The sequence below is a fragment of the Ambystoma mexicanum genome, chromosome 3q (assembly GCF_040938575.1).
Source record: "Ambystoma mexicanum isolate Mex_15411 chromosome 3q, UKY_AmexF1_1, whole genome shotgun sequence".
NCBI lineage: Eukaryota > Metazoa > Chordata > Amphibia > Caudata > Ambystomatidae > Ambystoma > Ambystoma mexicanum.
In genome coordinates, this window is record NC_090926.1 from 273291031 (window position 1) to 273311598 (window position 20568).

The 20568-nt window shown below is 46.4% G+C and overlaps 1 protein-coding gene across 1 annotated transcript; it reads right to left on the minus strand.

Annotated features, from left to right (window-relative positions):
* Positions 1 to 18180: 18180 nt before the first annotated feature.
* Positions 18181 to 18876, minus strand: LOC138447968 (DNA ligase 1-like). The gene has a single exon (XM_069604496.1). The coding sequence runs from the start codon at positions 18874 to 18876 to the stop codon at positions 18181 to 18183; it is 696 nt and encodes a 231-aa protein (XP_069460597.1).
* Between the last annotated feature and the right edge of the window lie 1692 nt (positions 18877 to 20568).

Here is a 20568-nt window from a genome sequence, read left to right on the forward strand (position 1 = left end):
CCTGCCATTTCCATGGCGACACTTCATTAGCTGAGGTGCAGCGATTGTTGACACGAAACGTGCTTTGGCGTTGGGAAATGGGCGGTACGCGTCTGCTGATGTCAGGCTCAGGGGCGGGGGATTTGATTTAGTGCCGCAAACGCAGGTGAGCCAGGTCGATGGGGGGAAATGATAGGATTATCACAAAATGGCGGCTGATTTCGAGTGCGTTAATGGACGAAAAGTCCGGTAAGGTCCATAGGAAAGTTTTCTACGATCTACCGATTTATGCTTAAAAACACATGACCGAACCGTAGGGACAATAAAAAAAAAGTCCCGGAATTATCCTTTAAGAGAGTAATAGGTTGCTGCTGAATCAGGCACTGAATCAGAGCATATTTTCCATCATTGTCGGAGATGGTGTGTATTGTATGGACCGGGACCTGTTTGTGGATCAGAATGGAAACACCCCGATTGCCCCTGTGGAGTGAGTGAACTGATACCCCGACCCATCCCCAGCCTAGTTTCCCCGCTTCATGGGCATCAAGATGTGTTTTATGGAGGATTGCGATATCACATTGCGTGGCTCGTAGGTGGTTGAGGACCGGCTGTCGCTTGATTGGGTACCCCAATCCCTGTGCGTTAAGGGTAATCAGGCGTAAAACAGCCATTCCTGTGGGGGTGGGGACATAGAGCGATTAATAGTGGGGAAATCTGGGTGTAGTTATGTCGGGGCAAGTTAAGGCGGGTCGGAGTTTGTGTGTGTATCTGTGTTGAAATTGAAAACATAACAAACATGGCGGTAAACACAAAGGCCATAACATTAACAATAACATTGGGACAAACAAACAATGTCCCAATACTACCTCGCAACAGCCCATGCACTGAGAGAGATGGGAGAGATAGGACCGATCTCACCCACCTCGTAGGCATGAAGGTGGGATCCATCAGTGGCCGACCGTGGTCAGGGAGACCCTGATACGGGGGAGGGGACGGGGGGTTGGATCCAACAGTAAGGCAGGATAGTTTGTGGACTATCTCTCGGTTTCAGGAGCCTGTGTTAGGAAGTTTGGGATTTTTAGTTCAAATAGGTTCCCTGGAGTGTGGTATTTTCACCAGCGGAACCAACTGAGGCACCCATGCCAGGTACTGAAGACTGGAGGACAATGGTAGGGAAGTAGTCCCTTCATGTTGGCGGCAGAGGGTCTTTGCGATCAGGACCTCTGGGTTGTCTATCAGCGCGCTGCCTTTTGCCCAAAGGACGCCGTAGTTGTTGCAATCGGCATTGTGGGGTGTCCATTTGGTGGGTTGAGCTTCCCTTTTCAATGTCGGCGGGAAAGACCGTGGAGACTAAGGTCTTGTTGTCTTAACACACGCCAGGCATCTTCTGGTTCATCTAGCAAGTGCCATTTCTTGTCAAGAAGGATACACCAAACCGCAGGGAATTTTAGGTAAAATGTGTGGAGTGTGCCTTGCAGTGCCATTAATAGGGGAGCAAACCTTTTCTGCTGGTGTGAGTCTTCAACCGAGTAGTCATTGAAGATGCAGATTTTGGACCCCTCTGCTTGGATCGTGCCTACGGTTCTGTAAGCACGAAGTATGGCTACTTTGTGTTGAAAATGGAGAAGCCGCATTGTAATGGGCCTTGGGCGTTCCACAGCTGCTGGTTTCGGAATTGGCGCCCTATGGATTCTTTCAATAGTGTATGAGCATGGCTCCTGGATGTTTAGGCGGTCTTGAAGCAAATGAAATGCAAACGCTTCAAGGTCTGCGTCTTTAGCTTGCTCGGGGAGGTCAATGATACAGAGATTAGTGCGTCAGGAGCGGTTTTGCTGGTCCCCCACTTTTGCCCCCAGACACTGTACTTCCTTGATAAGGCCATCTAGGTCAGTGGCCGTCGCTGCAGTGTTGTCCTTGAGTGCACTAATCCTCTGGTCGTTGTCTGTAGTGTGTTCTGCCTGGGCATTGAGTCGGGTCTGCATGTCTTGAATGTCTCACATGATTTCCAGGACCGTAAGATTGGTTTCTTGAGTATTTTGACCGTTAGCTCTCATTTCCATTAGGAGCGTTTGTAGCTGGTTTTGCACATCCATTTTCGCGTGTCACCAGGCAGACCGACATTGGAGTGGCCTAGCGGAGTCTGTAGCACTATCTTTGTTATTGTTATAGCCGGCAGGGTCTTCTGCCATTACCCCACACCGGGTCGGTGGGGGAACAGCAAGATGTAGCTTGTCCAGTGGCACCAGCGGCTCCCCGGGTTATCTGGTGCCGCTCGGCAGGAACAATGCCACCGATTCTATCCAGGCCTCCCCGATCCCGCCGGTGTTGACGTAGTTATTCGTGTTGGGCTTACTGACTGCAGTGACTGTTGGCTTGTTTTGTTGCCGATGGTGTGAGTGGCCCCTCTTCGCGTTGCCCAGGTAAGGTTAGCCTCTTCTGTGGGCTCCCCCACTAAGGTATTTTAGGTTGATTTGTAAGCAGCATGGAAGTTGCTGCATGCAGTTATAATTACAGGAAGCTCCAGTGAGATTTGCTTCCAAGCAGCGCATACAGGCGTCACTTTAAATGCCCGCAGGGCGATTGTAAGGACGGGTTTATGTCCTCTCATTGTGCCTGGGCGGTACAGGGGTCACCAATCCCCAGACATCATGGTATCTCACTGAGGATGGTGTCGACACTGAATCAGAGAACCCACATGCAGCCCCCAAAGATTCGGCATTTAGAGAGGGATAGGGGCTGGCTCCCCTGCCGACATCAGTCTGTTATTTATCCCTTCAGCCACTATAACTGGCCTCCAGTGGCATTGGGGTACATGGCCACCAATCCCCTGGGCGCTGTCATGATCCCTGCTTCCAAGGGGTCAGGACTTGCCCCACGACCTTGGAAGCAGGCCCATAACTCTGATCCCAGGAACCAGCCAGTCCCGATTGGGACCTTTTGGACCTTGTCCTGGCGTCAGTGGCGCCAGGCTCATGATGGTGACCGGTCCCGGCACTGGAAGCGCCGGGCTCATATCTCATATTAGGTAAGAGTGCTTGGTGGACCTACCTGTAGCAGACCATGCTGCTTACTTACCAGCTAACTGGTCTCCTGATCCTTCTCTGCCTGGGACTACTTTTCTGTCTGGGTGGAGCAGGAGCCACTCCCTGGAAGCAGAACACAGGAACTCTTCTAGAAATCTGGAACTCTTTTCTTACCTGGGTGGGGCCCTGGAAGAAGATGCCTAAGCACTACAGAAGGCTATTTAAATCACACCCGATTGGTTTCACGTGCTTCGCGTTATTCTGCATCTGCAGCAGGACGCTCACCGTGTCAGCTCCAGGAAACCTCCAGCTCCAGATCCTGTGAATACGAAATAACCTGCTGGGATCCAACCTTCAGTCTTCTGCAGCTCCTGCAAGACAAGGGCACAGGTTAGGCTAAAGCAAAGGCAGCAAATCTACTAACCTAATCCAACGGCAGCATCCGAAGCGCCTTTTTCTGCCTTTCTCTTCCGGCATCCGACATCTGCAAAGAGAAAGAACATCGGTCAGTAATATTTAACTACAGAGCCTGCTTACCTGTGTTACGCCCATACCAACTCAGCTCGCGCTGCATTCCGGCACCTGCAAGGCAAGATACTTCAGTTAGTAACGCTTAGTTACAAGACTGCTCACCTGTGTTACGTTTGCTTCCAATCTGTTCGCGCGGCTCCTCGGCACCTGCAAAGACAAAAGAGACATTACGGTGCATTCTACAGCGCTAGAACAGTCTTTCTACTTACGTGCCATTACAAGGATAATCTTCACCGCCACAGCATCTGAAAAGGGAAAAGACATAGACTTTAAAGACTTAAGACTTTTGAAAGAGAAGAGAACAATCTAAAAGGAACTTTATTACTTACAAGGCACGCTCGTGCATTAACGGCGTCTTCGCTCTCAGCAAATTCTCTGCTATCAAGAGGCAGAGCTTGCATCCAGTGAAGCAACTGGACCCAGCACCCCTGCACAAGACGCAGGATGGAGAGCCCGGCAATTACCTATATAAGGTAAGCGCAATATCAACCCAGTTCCACGGGGAAAGAAAGGGCGAGAGGGGCAAGGAACTTTCCAAACCTTCCAAACACTAATACCTTGGTTTACCCTTGCAGACATCTCACTCTTCAGCTTAAACTGTCGGTGGGAAGGGGGCCCAGTCCGGGAGCAAAACGAACCCTGCGCCTAACACTGAAGACAGTATCCTCGCCAGATCAAGACCTGCGCCTCCGGGGGAACCAGGTGAGCGTTACAGAACGCGAAGCCTTACCACATAATTCCTGCCCAGGCGCAATGGAAACCTCAGACACAGACCAGTTGGCCCAATTACTCGGGGAGTAGAGGGCGGAAGTACACGCTGCACGTCAGGAAACAAATGCCCTAAGGAGGGAGTTAGTGGTCTCCAAAGAGCGAACAGACGATTTGGCTAGACAATTGCTGCAAGCCCAAGCTGGACAAACTCCTCTACCAACCCCAAGTGGGGGCCACGCTCCTCCAGCTTCCTCGAACCCGGTGCAAATCAATCTACCAGGAAATATACCTTTGGCTCCGCCCGAACGCTTTTCAGGTGATCCGAAAAGGTTTGCTGTGTTCTTCAATCAATGTCGCTTGCACTTTTTGTGCAGACCCGCCGCTTTTCCAACGGACCAGGCTAAAGTGGCCTTCATGCTCTCTTATCTCAGTGGCAGTGCCGCAGATTGGTCTGTTCCTTTAGTGTCTCAAGATGACCCCATTCTCCATAACTTCCAGGACTTCCAAGCCAGTATGGAGAAACTGTTCGCAAGGCACTATCAGGGACAGGCCTTGGACAATGAGCTTCTTTCACTACGACAGGGCAATCAAGATCTTCTGACTTATATTGCATCATTTAACAGACTAGTGGTGGAAACCGGATGGCCGGAGGATAAGAGGATCACACTGTTTTACAGAGGTCTGCGTGGGGAATTAAAAGACATTCTGGCTCAAGTGGTAAATCCTCCGCAAGACTGTTCCGAATATATCGATCTGGTAGTGCAATTGGATCATCGTCTACAGAATCGGAAAGCCGATCGATCCAGATTTGAAACCCGACTTTTTTCAAGGCCACAAAGTTCTACGAAAGGAACTGATTCTGTAGAACCCATGCAAATAGGGGGTGTAAAAGGACCTTTAACCCAAAAGGAGAGAGAAAGGAGGAGACAACTGCAATTATGTCTCTATTGCGGAAACTCAGGGCACTTTCTTCGAGATTGTCCAGTGAAGCCCAAGAAGAAGATAGTAGGGGCGTCTGATAAAGGTACTGAGAATTCTGAGCCGGGAAACGACCTCGCCCGGCAAGTGTAGAGGTCCGCTTGCCGAGCGTTAAAACCAGTTCTTTGACCTCGCATTTCATCATGCCCATGGTCCTCGTGAGTCCTGAACAACCTAATCGTATGCATGCCATTAAAGCATACATTGATAGTGGCGCAATCGGGAATTACTTGGACTGTGAACTGGCCGCCAGGATGAATCTATCTCTTTGTCCAAAGACGGTGAAAGACGTCATTACCACCGTGGATGGGACGGAAATAGCTTCCGGACCCGTACCTCACACCACCATGGAAGTAACGTTAGTAAGCCAAGATGGGCATCAAGAGAAGATCGTGTTTGATGTGATCAAGGCCCCGCAGTTTCAAGTCATCTTGGGAGTTCCTTGGTTGGAGAAACACAATCCTCAAATTGATTGGCGAGCAAAGACAATCCGGTTTCCAGAATGCGCTTCTACCTGCTACCCTCAGCCCTCCACCAAACTAGCTGCAACTGTTTCTGAGAGTCCACAACTGCCTCCTGAATACCAGGAATTCCAAGATGTCTTTCGGAAAGACCAAGCTAATTCTTTGCCTCCCCACAGATCATACGACTGTCAGATAGACCTGATTCCCGGATCCACTCCTCCGTGCAGTCGGATTTATGCGCTTACTGAACCTGAAAATCTCCACCTAAGGCAATATTTGGACCAGTACCTGGCTAATGGATTCATCCGTCCTTCGAAGTCCCCGGCCTCCTCAGCTCTGTTCTTCGTACCAAAAAAGGAGGGAGACTTAAGAACGTGTATAGACTACCGTGCCCTAAACCAGACTACAATTAAGAACAGGTATCCATTGCCATTGATCCCAGAACTACTTGACCAAGTCAAAAACGCCTGCATATATACTAAGTTGGACCTCAGAGGAGCCTACCATTTGATGCGAATAAAGGAGGGCGATGAATGGAAGATGGCCTTTCGTACCAAGTATGGACTGTTCAAGTATCAAGTGATGCCTTTCGGGTTGTGTAACGCACCGGCCGCATTCCAGTTCTTTATGAATGACGTGCTCCGTGAACTCATTGATGTGTGTGTAGTTGTATATATTGACGACATTCTGGTTTATTCATCCTCTGAGGCAGAACACCAAAAACACGTCACCGCAGTACTGGAGAGGCTCCGCAAACACAAACTTTTTGCAAAATTAGAGAAGTGCGTCTTTCATGTCACTGAGGTCGAATTTTTGGGATTTATTTTGTCACCTAACGGAGTTCACATGGACTCGAGGAAAGTAGACGCAATCATCAAGTGGCCCTCACCAACATCTGTAAAAGGGGTTCAAAGTATGTTGGGCTTCGCCATCTTCTATCGCAGGTTTATTCCAGACTTCTCTCGGGTAGTCCAACCCATTACAGCTCTCCTCAGAAAAAACAAACGTTTTGAATGGTCTACCGAGGCAGAACAAGCCTTTCAGGAGCTAAAGACTAAATTTACCTCCGCCCCGATTTTAAAACATCCCCGCCCGGAACTACCTTACATCGTCGAGACCGATGCCTCCAGCCTTGCTATGGGAGCAGTGCTTTCACAAAGAGATCCGGAAACCAACCAGTTGCACCCCGTGGTGTTTTGGTCTCGCAAATGATCAGCCCCAGAAATCAATTACACCATTACCGATAAGGAACTGTTGGCTATTAAGTCCGCCTTTAAGGCCTGGCGGCATTATCTCCTAGGAGCCCGACACACAGTCACTGTCATTACTGACCATCGTAATCTACAGTATCTTAAATCAGCCAAAGCTCAATCCTCAAGACAACTTCGCTGGGCATTATTTTTTGCCGAATTTGATTTAATAATCACCTACCGACCAGGCAATAAGAATGGTAAAGCGGATGCCCTCTCTCGAATTGGAGTAGATGAACACATGGTTAACCCTGAGCTCGTACCTATTATTCCTGAACAAAGAATCCTGGGTCTGATCGGCATGCAATCCATTGAAGAAATTGAAGCCCAGGTTAAACAACTTGTAACTCCAACAGACATACAAAAATGGCAGCTTCAGGGGGAAGACTTCACAGTAAAGAACGACTTATTATACTTCAAGGAACGACTTTATCTACCCTGTACCAGCTTACAAAATCAAGTCATCTCTTGTTATCACGACTCCTTAATGGAAGAACACCCCGGTATGGCCAAGACCTCGGAAAAGGTCAAGCGTCACTTTTGGTGGCCATCTTGGAGAAAAGACATCAGAAACTTTGTCATGTCCTGTGGAGTGTGCGCCCAGAACAAAAGTCCTAAGGAAAAACCAGCAGGCCTCTTACAACCAATTGAAATCCCACCTCATCCCTGGCATACCCTTTCCATGGACTTTATCACCGACTTACCTCCCTGTTCCGGATACAATACAATCCTGGTAATCGTAGACTTATTTTCAAAAATGGCACATTTCATCCCACTAAAGGGGTTACCGTCAGCAGCAATCCTGGCTTGAGAATTTCTTGAAAACATCGTTCGGTTGCATGGCTTTCCTTCAGTTTTAATCTCAGACAGAGGAAGTCAATTCATCTCCCACTTCTGGCGGAGTTGCTGTCGGTTGGCTCAAATTGATGTGAGGCTTTCCACCAGTCACCACCCACAAACCGATGGTCAAACCGAAAGGACCAATCAGACTTTGGAACAGTACCTACGCTGCATGCTGCAACAGACAGGAGGAACTTGGAAGGACATCCTTTGGATAGCCGAGTACGCTTACAATAACTCAGTCCACTCTGGAACCGGAAAGACCCCGTTTTTTCTTTTGTATGGTAATCATCCTCGAACCTCTAACCTAGATCCACCTCAGGATCTTGGAACACCAGCAGTTGACCACCTACATTCAACCATCACCCAAGCCTTCAAGGAAGCTACTACCCACCTTCAAAGGGCCAAGGAACAATACAAGAAAGGAGCAGATCAACATCGAAAGGAAGCCCCTCAATACCAAATAGGAGATCAAGTCTGGTTATCCACCAAATATTTACCCCTAAAGGGACCACGCACCTTTAACCCAAGATACCTGGGACCCTACTCTGTCACTGCCATAATAAATCCAGTAGCGGTCAAGTCGGATTTACCCCCTCGCATGAAAATGCACCCAGTCTTCCATGTTTCACTACTAAAACCTGTTCAACCAGAAACCCGATTGACTAAATCTCCTGAACCTATCCTAGTCGACGGAGAACTTGAGTTTGAAATCAAAAATATCCTGGATTCCAAGATCTCCAAATCAAAACTACACTACCTGATTGACTGGAAAGGCTACGGCCCCCAAGAAAGATCTTCGGAACCTGCAGAACATGTACATGCACCCCGACTAATCAAGAAATTTCATCGGACATTTCCTAACAAACCAAGACCTCCGGAGAAGTCAACCTTGGGAGGGGCCTTGAGGGGGGGTGCTGTCATGATCCCTGCTTCCAAAGGGTCAGGACTTGCCCCACGACCTTGGAAGCAGGCCCATAACTCTGATCCCAGGAACCAGCCAGTCCCGATTGGGACCTTTTGGACCTTGTCCTGGCGTCAGTGGCGCCAGGCTCATGATGGTGACCGGTCCCGGCACTGGAAGCGCCGGGCTCATATCTCATATTAGGTAAGAGTGCTTGGTGGACCTACCTGTAGCAGACCATGCTGCTTACTTACCAGCTAACTGGTCTCCTGATCCTTCTCTGCCTGGGACTACTTTTCTGTCTGGGTGGAGCAGGAGCCACTCCCTGGAAGCAGAACACAGGAACTCTTCTAGAAATCTGGAACTCTTTTCTTACCTGGGTGGGGCCGTGGAAGAAGACGCCTAAGCACTACAGAAGGCTATTTAAATCACACCCGATTGGTTTCACGTGCTTCGCGTTATTCTGCATCTGCAGCAGGACGCTCACCGTGTCAGCTCCAGGAAACCTCCAGCTCCAGATCCTGTGAATACGAAATAACCTGCTGGGATCAAACCTTCAGTCTTCTTCAGTCTTCTGCAGCTCCTGCAAGACAAGGGCACAGGTTAAGCTAGAGCAAAGGCAGCAAATCTACTTACCTAATCCAACGGCAGCATCCGAAGCGCCTTTTTCTGCCTTTCTCTTCCGGCATCCGACATCTGCAAAGAGAAAGAACATCGGTCAGTAATATTTAACTACAGAGCCTGCTTACCTGTGTTACGCCCATACCAACTCAGCTCGCGCTGCATTCCGGCACCTGCAAGGCAAGATACTTCGGTTAGTAACGCTTAGTTACAAGACTGCTCACCTGTGTTACGTTTGCTTCCAATCTATTCGCGCGGCTCCTCGGCACCTGCAAAGACAAAAGAGATATTACGGTGCATTCTACAGCGCTAGAACAGTCTTTCTACTTACGTGCCATTAGAAGGATAATCTTCACCGCCACAGCATCTGAAAAGGGAAAAGACATAGACTTTAAAGACTTAAGACTTTTGAAAGAGGAGAGAACAATCTAAAAGGAACTTTATTACTTACAAGGCACGCTTGTGCATTAACGGCGTCTTTGCTCTCAGCAAATCCTCTGCTAGCAAGAGGCAGAGCTCGCATCCAGTGAAGCAACTGGACCCAGCGCCCCTGCACAAGACGCAGGATGGAGAGCCCGGCAATTACCTATATAAGGTAAGCGCAATATCAACCCAGTTCCACAGGGAAAGAAAGGGCGAGAGGGGCAAGGAACTTTCCAAACCTTCCAAACACTAATACCTTGGTTTACCCTTGCAGACATCTCACTCTTCAGCTTAAACTGTCGGTGGGAAGGGGCCCAGTCCGGGAGCAAAACGAACCCTGCGCCTAACACTGAAGACAGTATCCTCGCCAGATCAAGACCTGCGCCTCCGGGGGAACCAGGTGAGCGTTACAGGCGCAGTGCGCTTGTCCAGCGAGTAAAGACAAAGGGTGCTCATATAGGGAGGGGTCCCAGCACGAGTATTCAGCATATGGTGTTCAACATCGTATTGTGGTTCCATACTCCAGAAAAGCTCCTCCGGAGCCCCGGCCTGTAGCTGCGTTGCATGATCCTTCAAGTTCGCCGGTGGGGTTGGGAGGGAGTCATGACTTGCTCCCCCACTCATCCACCGGCCCAACCCAGCAGCTGGGTCAGGCTAGTGCGAGCGGCCACTTTTGCGCCTGGACTTGCTGGGTTTTGGAGTGCTGCGGGGGGAGAGGGATGAGGTATGCTACTCATCCCCGCAGCCTCCTGCAGTCAGCCGGTTATTGCGGCATCTGCCAGTTGAGGTATTGCCCTGGAAGGGTGCCTCTGGTCTTGTCCCTGGGCCGCCCATTGTGGAGTCACTTCCTTCACTAAGTGCAATGTAGTCATGGTAGCTGCCATTTCCCAACAAGCCGGCCACGGCTCGAATACAGCATGTGTTGCGTTTTCACTCTGCGGGGCAGTAGGGATTGCAGGGAGATTACCAGGCTACTCCTCAGGGTATGCACATGCCTTCATCTGCAGTGTTTCTACGATTCAGGCGTGCGAACCGAGTGAATTTGCCATTCTTATTCCTGCCCTCTGTGGAGCATTATCACGGTCCTGCCATCTTTCTCGGGCTCTCGAGAGCCCCCCCCAAACCTCAAGCATTTCTGAAAAGAAGACACCTGTGGGAACCCAACGAGGTCTGACTTGCACGAATTCCCCTAGAATGTATTAACCACAAGGCCTGGCAAAGTACAAAATGTAGGAAAAAAAACACAATTTGCCATCAGGAAGGCACTAAAACATGCCGGCAACAACACATGTCCTACCTTCCCACGTTCCCACAGGTTTCCCGATAAAAAGGGTACCTCACATTTGTGGGTGCACTTACCTGGCCGCACAGGGCCATGGTAATCCAATGAGGTCTGATTTGCGTGAATCGGCTGTTTGGCAGAATTATATGCAGTACCCTTGGGGACCACTACACACAATTAAGACTACAAGTGGTAATACAATTTCACCTTTGGTACAAGCCTGTACTACACAGAAAGAGTGGTAGCAATGGCTGAGCAGCCAGACTTATCTCAAGAGCAAATAAGCAGTAGTAGAGATTACACAAATTACTACAATTACTGTGACTCAAGCAAACACTGACTGAAGGTTTCTGGTTAAAAAGTGAAAGTACATTTATTTTTAAATCATCTCTTCACAAAACACTTCACTTCTATTAAAATAAAACCACACTTCAAATATACTACACAGAACCAATTCCCCTTGGGCTGATCAATTCAAGGTAAGTACATTGGGTTTTGACAAACCAGTGTTGTGAAATAAAAGACGTTAACGGGAGTACATACGCGATCACTTTTTGACAGTAATGACAGTTCGGTCTTACGAAAGATAAGCGTACCCGCAGGAAGAAATGTAACCGAAGTCAAAACACACTTAGCACATGAATTAACACAAGAGCATTGGGGATAAAAATCATAGGCAATACTTTTGTCAAGACAGATAGAATCAGAGGGCACCTTCTAACCAGTAGATAAAAGTCAATAGGCCTGCGCCAGTGACAAATGTAACAGGGGTCCTGTTGCCGAGGATCACAAGGTTAGAACAGTTCATGATTCGAGATTGCCAGGAGTACTTAGATATTGTCACAAAGGGAAGCAAAAGTTATAAGAGGGAAGGAAGAAAAGGACAAGCCTTTGGTGAGGAAGAAGGGTTCATCCCAATTCCTCGAAGTCGGACACAGTACCTTATTCGTTGAAGAAAGCTGGTGCCACGGCAGTTGTTCCTGGTAGTTCCTGCAGACGCACGGTTCCTGGAGCTTCAGTCATGGAGACAAGAAGGAGGAGGTCTGGAGCGATCTGCACTACTCAGGGATGAGGCCAGCAGCAGAGAAGCAACAGTGAAGATGAGCTGGTTGATCCCACCAGGCTCAAGGGAAGAAGACTTCAGACTGGATCTTCACCGGGACTCGGGAGTTGCAGCAGCCATCTTCTTCTCTGCTTCTCTTCGGTTCTTGCAGTTCCAGTGGCAACTCTGACTTCCAGCCCAAGAGTCCTGCCTTCTATGCCAAAATCCCCCATTCACACAGCCTGGCAGCCAGGCTGTCAATCACTCAGCTGGGGGGTTGTCCGGCCCAGACAACCACTTCAGCCAATCGACACAAAGTGCGACGTGGCTCTCCAAGGAGACCCTGTGCAGGGGGTGACTAAACCCCTCCCTCACATTCAGCCCACCTAGACACCCAGACGCCAAAGGAGGGCGTCTGGACAGAAGCCTGCCAAAGGTCGGCGAACAAAGAAGGCAAACCTAGTTTGGCGCAAAAAGTAAAACACAAGAAGGACTTTAACAAAAAGAAATGCGACTAAACCCGACCAGAGCCAAAATAAAAAGTATTTGGTCAATCGGGTTTATGTTTGAGGCTAATACAATAGCCAAAAACAGTACCACATTTATATACTATAATCGCGGTAGAAAAGTTAGGGCAGATACCACTGCCACCAGCCAAGTCTAAATGTTAAGAGAGCAAAACAAAGGTCCAAGAGGCACAGACAAAAAGGGGTAGGAATTAACCCTTTCCAATACTCCATGTAAGATGGGGTGTACTGGGTCTGTAGTTTAAATGACTATATAAAGTTAATGGCAACTTTACATGTTTCTGGGGGACAGTAGTCAGCCCCAGAAAAATTGAGTCAGTGGGAAGTCTCAAAAGACAACCCTGTGTCACTGCACTGAAGGTGCTGTGTAACACACAAAGAAGTGAGGCTCATGGAGTGGTGTGGCTCGAGAGCCCAAGATCACACAAAAAGTAGAAATACACATGGCAAAACACATGAAAGGGTGGGAAAAAGGCTCACACTCTTACCAGGTGGAAAAAATAAACCCCAGAAATCCAGCAAAGCTGCTGAGGGACTAAAAAGTTAAGGGAAATTAGCCATAAATGAGAATCCTCCCTAACACTCGCCCCCCACCCCCCAGACTAAGGGTCAGGAGGATTTAATCCACTCCTGGATGGATCTCATACCTCTAGAAGGTTATAAACATCCTAGAGAGACCATCAGCATTTTGGTGGTGACTTCCTGCTCTGTGCTCAATGGTAAAATCAAAGGTTTTCCTTTGTAAGCTATATGACCTACACACCCTTTGAGAAACATCTTTCTTTTCAAATCTATAGGGGATCTGGTTGACCAGTTCCTCGGGAGTTGGTACAACTCCTGAACCTGTGATAGGCTTTTTCAAGGGGCCCTTATAAAGGATTCCCTTAGATCTAGGGGGGCCTCCAGGGTTCCTCACCACCTCTCTTTTGGGAGCAGGTTGGGTCTCAGGTACCTTGGTTGGAGGGTCTGGGGATAAGCAAGGTACATGCTTCCCCTTCCTCTTAGATCTAACCTTACCTATTTTAGGAGTGTCTCCCCTAACATTATTTTTTTTTTTGTGTTTAATTGAATTTACAATTTTTACAAAATAGTTTCCTTGCTTTAGAAGTTTGTGCCATCCTTATTCTTGGTATAGTAATGGTGATTTGCTCTGGCATGTTTGTTTCTTCCTGTAGAGTTGGCGCGTTTGACTTTCCTTCTAAATCCAGACTCTCTAGGAACTTTGCTGTTGCCAAAGTCAGAGTTGTGGAATCTCCACTCATTATCTTGTTCCACCAATCTTCTTCGCTTGACGTCAAATATTTAAGTGTATGTGGTCATAGATAAGTTGTTCTTGGCTTATCTGTTCCTGGGCAGTGAAGGAGGAGGTGTTTCACTGTTTTGATGTCTAAACTTGTACAGTAGCGACATTTTTTATCTTTTGATTGCTTCCTGAGAAATAGAATTTCCTTCGTCTTCTAGACATTCAGACGCGCTTTTGAAAAGATTATTCGTAGTCGCTTATCTGGAAATTTCTTTAAGTAACTCCTGACCTCATCAATCCTTTGTGTGTTAATTGTCTGATGGGTCAAGGATGTAAACTCTTCTGCTTTTTCCAGTGTCTCAATCCAGACTTGAGTTTTTAACTTTTCCTTAGGTTTCCCAGGAATGCGTTCAATGTCCCATTCTGAGCAGCTGATTTTTTCTGCCTGTTCTAATAAGGTGTTAACCCATGTCGTCAGCATTAGATTTTTCTTGCTCGTCATTTCTTTAAAAATGATGTCAAGAATTTTGGGACGTGGGCTCCTTAGAATTTTCCCCAGGAATAACAGGCTATTTCTTTTGACCACAGACTTCATTGATTGGAGGCTCAGCTCACGTCTAATTACTGCTATGGGAGTAGAGTTGGGAAGTCTTAATACTTTACGCCAAAATAGGCCCTCTAATTTGCCCATAGTGTAGATGGAAGTTGTGGCATTGCCTCTGCACCGTAAGTTATTACTGGCGTGGCTTTTGCTTTGAAGAATTTTATTATTGGAAGAATTGTGAATTTACCAAATTTTCTTTCCAAGGATAAGGCTTGTGCTACGAGTGTCTTTGTCTTGGTGAAGAGATGCTCTTGCATAGTAATTTCTATTTGGCTATGAGAGATTTTCACCCCCAAGTATGTAAAACTTTTCACTGTCTAGTTTTTCCGAGTTTGCAAACCAATGTGATCTTTTGGTTGGTTTCATAGATTTTTCCATAATCATTATCTTGGTTTTGGTTGTATTGAGATCCAGGTCATTTTTCTTCAGATAAATTGAAAGACTATTTATTTGCCGCTGTAGGCCTATGGCCGTTTGGTCCAGCAGAAGAATGTCATCAGCGTAGAGCAATCGCGTGACCTTCGAGTCTCCTATTTTGGGTGGGAATGAACGAGTATCGTTTTCTGCATCCACGATATCAGCCATGTAAGCCTTGTATAGCGCTGGGGCCAAGGGGCAGCCTTGCTTGACCCCCCTTGTCGTCTTCATGGTTTTTGACAACAGTCCCGCTTCGTTCAATTGCACTCGGATTGAGGTGTCATTATACAGGGCTTTAACAGGGTCTAGAAGCGACAGTGGAAATTCTAGTTTTTCTAGTTTTTCCCACAATTTCTCCCTGTTTACATGATCGAATGCTTGGACCAAGTCTATTGATGCTATGAATATTGTCGGATGGCCCTCAGAGACTCTCGCCTTCAAAATGCGATCATCATAATATTGACTGAGGTGCCTAGGTTCTTTTCAAAGCCAGATTGGAACGGATCTGTTGTTTTTGCTTCTTTCTGCCAATCCCGGAATTCGTCCAAAATCAGAGATACGAAAAGCTTCCCCAGCACATCCAATAGCGCTATGGGTCTATAGTTTTTCGGATTGTCCCTAAGGCCTATAAATTGGGACAATATTAGCAGTTTTCCAGGTGGCAGGGATGGATCTTGTGACCTGGCATCGTCTGAAGATTTCCGTTATTAGTGGTGCCCAGATTGCCGCGTCCTGTTTGAGGTGGACGTTTGAAATTCCATCAGGACCCGGGGCTCGGGAATTGTTCAACTTCTTGATCTTCTCCAAAACAGTCTGTTCGTTACATGTGATCCATTTACTTATGCCACGCTTAGCTGTTTCCCTTGCGTTTGGCGTTGGATGTTTGAATACGTTTGCAAAGTGTTCCAACCATTTGTCTTCCCTAACACTATTAGTGATAGTCATCTCTGTAGATGTTGATTTGTTCTTCATTATTGGCCAAAAATCTTTAGAGTTTCTGTTGCAAACCGCTTGTAGCATGGTCTCTGCATCTTCTTCGTACAATTTCCATCGGAATGATTTTAGCCATGATTTGTAGCTTTTTTTCTGTGTATTTGCAAGGTCTACATTTTCTTGTGATGGATTACTTAAGGCCATCTTGTGGCTTTTCATAGATTAGATTTCTTTAGCCTTAATTCCTCATTGTATTTGTGGAGGTGAGAGTTTTCCTGTCCAGTTTTGTGTCTCGGACGTAAATACGGAATGAGGAGCGGGCAATAATCCAATTTTTCTGACGTTTGGCTGATGATATTTTGCCTGTTTTTCTGTTTGTAGGTCGTCGTGATGGAAATGATTGCTTGTGTTGTCAAGTTTAGTCGATTTCCTTGCGAGTTGGTTTCTACCTGGTGCGGCATTATCGTGGGCCTGCATTTAAATGAAGACCATGTCGCTGTTAGTAAGTTATGGTCACTCCAAGTGGTTTTGACTACCTTGAATCTCTCGATCAGTAAATATAATCCCTTAGAGGCAAGGATGTAGTCGATGGTGCTTTTGTTGCCTTCACTTTCCCAAGTTGGAATCCTGGGTAGGGCTGTGTCTAGCGAGTTGAGGTTGTACAGGTCACGGGACTCCATCAGTTCTGACCATGCTAGACCCCTTTATGTTGCTTGTGAACTGTAATTTATTTGTTTAGAGGTGTGTTGTTTTCTTCATCTGAGGCTGGACAGATGGCATTCAAATCGCCACATATCAGGATATGGTCCAGACTGTGGGTTGTTGTGGCTTCAGTTAGTATTTTTTCTACATCATTTAGGAACTCTTTTGTTGTAATCGCTACAGGATTCCAATAGATGTTCAGTAGTAGTATGACATCTTGGCTTGTACTCCCCTGTTGCTTTCTGTATTTCTCCCATTCCAGCAGCATTGTTTGGATTGCCAAGGATGATACCAGGATGTGAGCTATTCGCAAACACCCTCCAGTACGTACGGCTGTTAAAAGGCCTGATGTCGGATAACCTTTATTCCCTTTTTGAGCTGGAGACAGTAGGACCTCGAAGACGTCCATGCTGGGCGGGAGTAGCAGCCAAGTCTCTTGCAGACTTATAAAATCAAATGGGTCTAAGTTTATCTCACACGTTTGCGTGAGATGAGTATGGCCTCTGGTGTTCCATGATCCGATGGTAATGTTTTGATCAATGTTTTGATCGACGGTTTGGTTCCTCGCCGATTCCCTTCCTGTACCAGCGAGGATGTTGGGTGGTTGCTATTTTCTAGTATAGCGAGTCAGGACCGAGGGGATCCACGCCCATCTTTTTGAATCCTTATCGGCCATATCTTGCTGTCCCTTACTCGAGGAATTTTCTCTTGGGCTGCCTCTCTCTTTTCCTCTGGCAGTCTGTGGATAATTCAGGCCCTTTGGTTTACGGGTTGGTTTTTTTTTTCTGAGTCCTTATCGTCGTTGTCTCGATGTCCTTTAATAGGGGAGTTTTCTCTCAGGCTAACTCTCTCTTTTCCTCTGATGGTCTGTAGATAATTCATGCCCTTTAATTTGCGGGTGGAGGTTCTTTCCACGTCTTTTGTATGATCCCTCTTCTCTGGTGTTTGATGACTTTTTATTCTCTCTCTCCGGGAGCCTTTTTTGTTTAATGTCTGCTTTATCCAATCTCGCCTATCTTTTTCCTTAGGCTCATAATTCTGGTCTCTTTTCATTTTGTTTGTATTTTCTGTCTTGTGGCCTCTTTCTTCTGGAGTTGTTTCTCGTAGGAGGTATCCCCTCTTTAACAGTTCTTCTGCCGTCAAGAGCAGGCGCTTCTTGACTGTTTGGGACGTGATGTGTAGAAAAATACTGTCCATACGCCCCTTGTGTGCAAATTCCACTATATTTATATCCGAGCTTCTGATTTGGTCTCCTTTCGTGATTCTATCAAGAAGCCTCAGCGTAGCTCTTCTGTTTAAAACGATTTTCTCTCCAGTATTAACTTGTTTTTCTAATTTCAGCGTTCTTGTCGAATTACTCTTGTGAGTAAAAAGAGCTGATGTTCGAGTTTGGTTCGACTGTGAAGATGAAGCAAGAGTTCTTTGATCAAATCGTTTTCTTTTTTCAAGAGATTTTTCTCGTCGTCTGCTGCCCTCTTCAGAGTGGCCAGTACATCTTTGATCGTATCCAGTTTTCCGTTATTTCGCTTGGTGATCGAATTATTTTTTCTGTATTTTCTTTCGTTATTAGGAGTTCTTTCTTCAAACTTTTCACCTATGTGTGTTTGTACATGCTCTTTTTTTTAGCTCTTTGAACGATATCCCTCATGAGCTCCGTCTCTAGGTTCGGCTTTATTTATCCTCATGCCAGACAGGCGAAACAGTGTTCACCTTTCTGGAGTGATCCAGTGTCTTTCGTTTCTTTTTTCGTGTGTGTTTTTTTGCAGTTTTTTTGGATATGCTGTTTGATCCTTATGTTGGTTCTGCATAGAACCTTGCGATGAACATTTATCATCCGCGAATGACACCTTTCTTTTTTTCGCTGTCGGACTTGGTATTTCTGAATCTGAGTTTTCTTTGGAGTAGACACTGATGTTGGATAGATCGATCGTGCTTTCTTCAAATACATCATAAGACTCTCGTTTGTCGCTCTTCTGTTGAGGTCCGTTCTCTTTGTTTGAAGATTTTTTATCTACAACAGTTATCCACTTTGTCATGAGCTCATTTGTATTTACAGTGTTCTTCAGTTTCCTCTGTATGTGTTGCGGTTTTAGACTTTTATTTTCTTTCGCTAAAGTCTGTTTGTTTAGTAGTGTCTGCCCCGATTCTTGCAGATCCTTCACGTTGTTGTGTGCTGCCGGGCTTGGATCTTTACTTTTGCTTCCAGGTTTCTGTTCCAAGTTTTGTTTATTATTCTCTGGTCTATTGTCTTTGTAATCCTTTTCCTCATCTCGGTTTCGCATTGGGCCCCTGGGCTTACTTTGGCCTTTCTTTAGGGGCTTCAATTTCGGCTGCTCTTCCTTACTTGAGCCTTGTGTGGTCGTTACCTCTTCAAGTGGTTTATCCTTCGAAGTCTTAGACATTTTTATGCTGCTTAATTCTCGCGATTTCTCCTCGGTTTTTTGCTTGTTACACGCAGCTATAGATCTCGTACTGGGTTCCTCTATTGTCACTATTTGGTCTCTGTCTTTTTTTTTTCTAAGGCCTGGGCCTGGTGAGTTTGGGTGCCAATGTTCAGTGATTTTTTTTAAACTGGAACACCTCTTGCATGTGTTGTTCTAAAGGGTTAGTTTGTGTTTCAGTTTTGTCTGTCATTGTGCCTTGATCTCTTGTGTTCTCCTTCCAGGCTTCTGTGGCCATTATATAGCCTTCTAGATGGATCAGCTTTGAGCTGAGAGATGCTAGTAACGATGTATGATCCTTTAGTGTTTCATTAATGGATTCACGTAACTTTCCGAATGGCGCTAAGGCGATGGTCACTGCTAATATAACAGCCAAGATATCGGACTTTTTCCCAGGTCAGTTTTTTTCCTTCGTCTTGGGGATTTCCCATTTTGATTTAGCTTTTTTTGGATTAAAGAGGAGGGATCGAGATATATCGACTGGAGTGTCATCCTTGCTCTGCTGTTCAGGTGAGGAATTGACTCTCTTTGTTTAGTCATGTTTTTTTGATTTGAGATGACTTCTGCCAATTTGGCTTCATCGTAGTCCCTTATATGGGGGGGTTTAGACTTCAGCGTGGTTTCTAGGTTTTGAGCCGCTTCGATGGTTTTCACTTCATATGCAGGACCTTTTTCCTAGCATTGCCAGGGACTGTTGGCTTTGTCTCTGAGATTCCCCTCTCGCTGCAGGACTTAATTGTTTCAGTTTTAAGTTGGGGGGTCTTAATTTGTCCAAAATGCCAATGTATTTGGGGCGTTAAGCAACCACTTGTAGAGGTTTGTGCTTGTTTGAGGGGTTTTCCTTGAGGTGATGGTGGAATCCCTTCAAGCATTTCGGCATCTGATAGTTCAAATCGATTTATTGTAGGGGTTTTCCCTAGTTTTTCAAAGAACCTTCCAATCAAGTTGTTAGCTGGAGTTGCCGATTTGCCTGATTTTTTAGGTTGCAACTTCGTTGGCACTCTTAAATTTGGAGTTGAGGAGTAAGTTGTGTTAAGTTTTGTTCGTCTTTGAAAATGTTGGTTTACTTGGCGTTCATCAAGATTTGACTCCAAGTTTTTTTTCGCTTCTTTGTGCCCAATGAGTGATTGGTTCAGTTCATTTTGACTCAGTTCCTCATCATAATTTTCTATTGCTGAGTAGGTCTGAGTCTTGTCTTGGCCCAGTTATGTTCTCTCAGGATATTGAGATTGTCTGTTTCCTGTTCATCTGTGTCTTCCGTGTTTGATATAGTTCCATTAAATGAGATATTTTCTCTAAAATCCATTAAGTTTAGTTGAGGGCTCGATAGATCTGCCCTTGCTATTACTGGGTGCACCTCTGTTTCAGCTTGCAGGTTTAAGATGGGTACGAGATTTTCTATCCTTTTTTCTTTGTTTTGAATATTCAGGTCAAAAAACCTTTTTTGACCTTTTTCTGTGTTCAGACGTGATGGATTTGTTTGCGGTTTATTCACGATTTCGTTCAGTTTATTTTCAGTGTTTCCTGCTAATGTCAACGTTTTCAGCCGCTGTTGCTCAGAGAGCCGGCCACCAGGGAGCGGATCGCAACCCACGTCTGCGTCGCTCGCCCTTTCTCTCTCTCCGAGGAGCACCGGGCGAAGCGATCCTCGCC

Coding starts and splice junctions, on each gene's coding strand:
- LOC138447968 (XM_069604496.1), bottom strand. CDS start 18,876: ATGTCTAAGACTTCGAAGGATAAACCACTTGAAGAGGTAACGACCACA.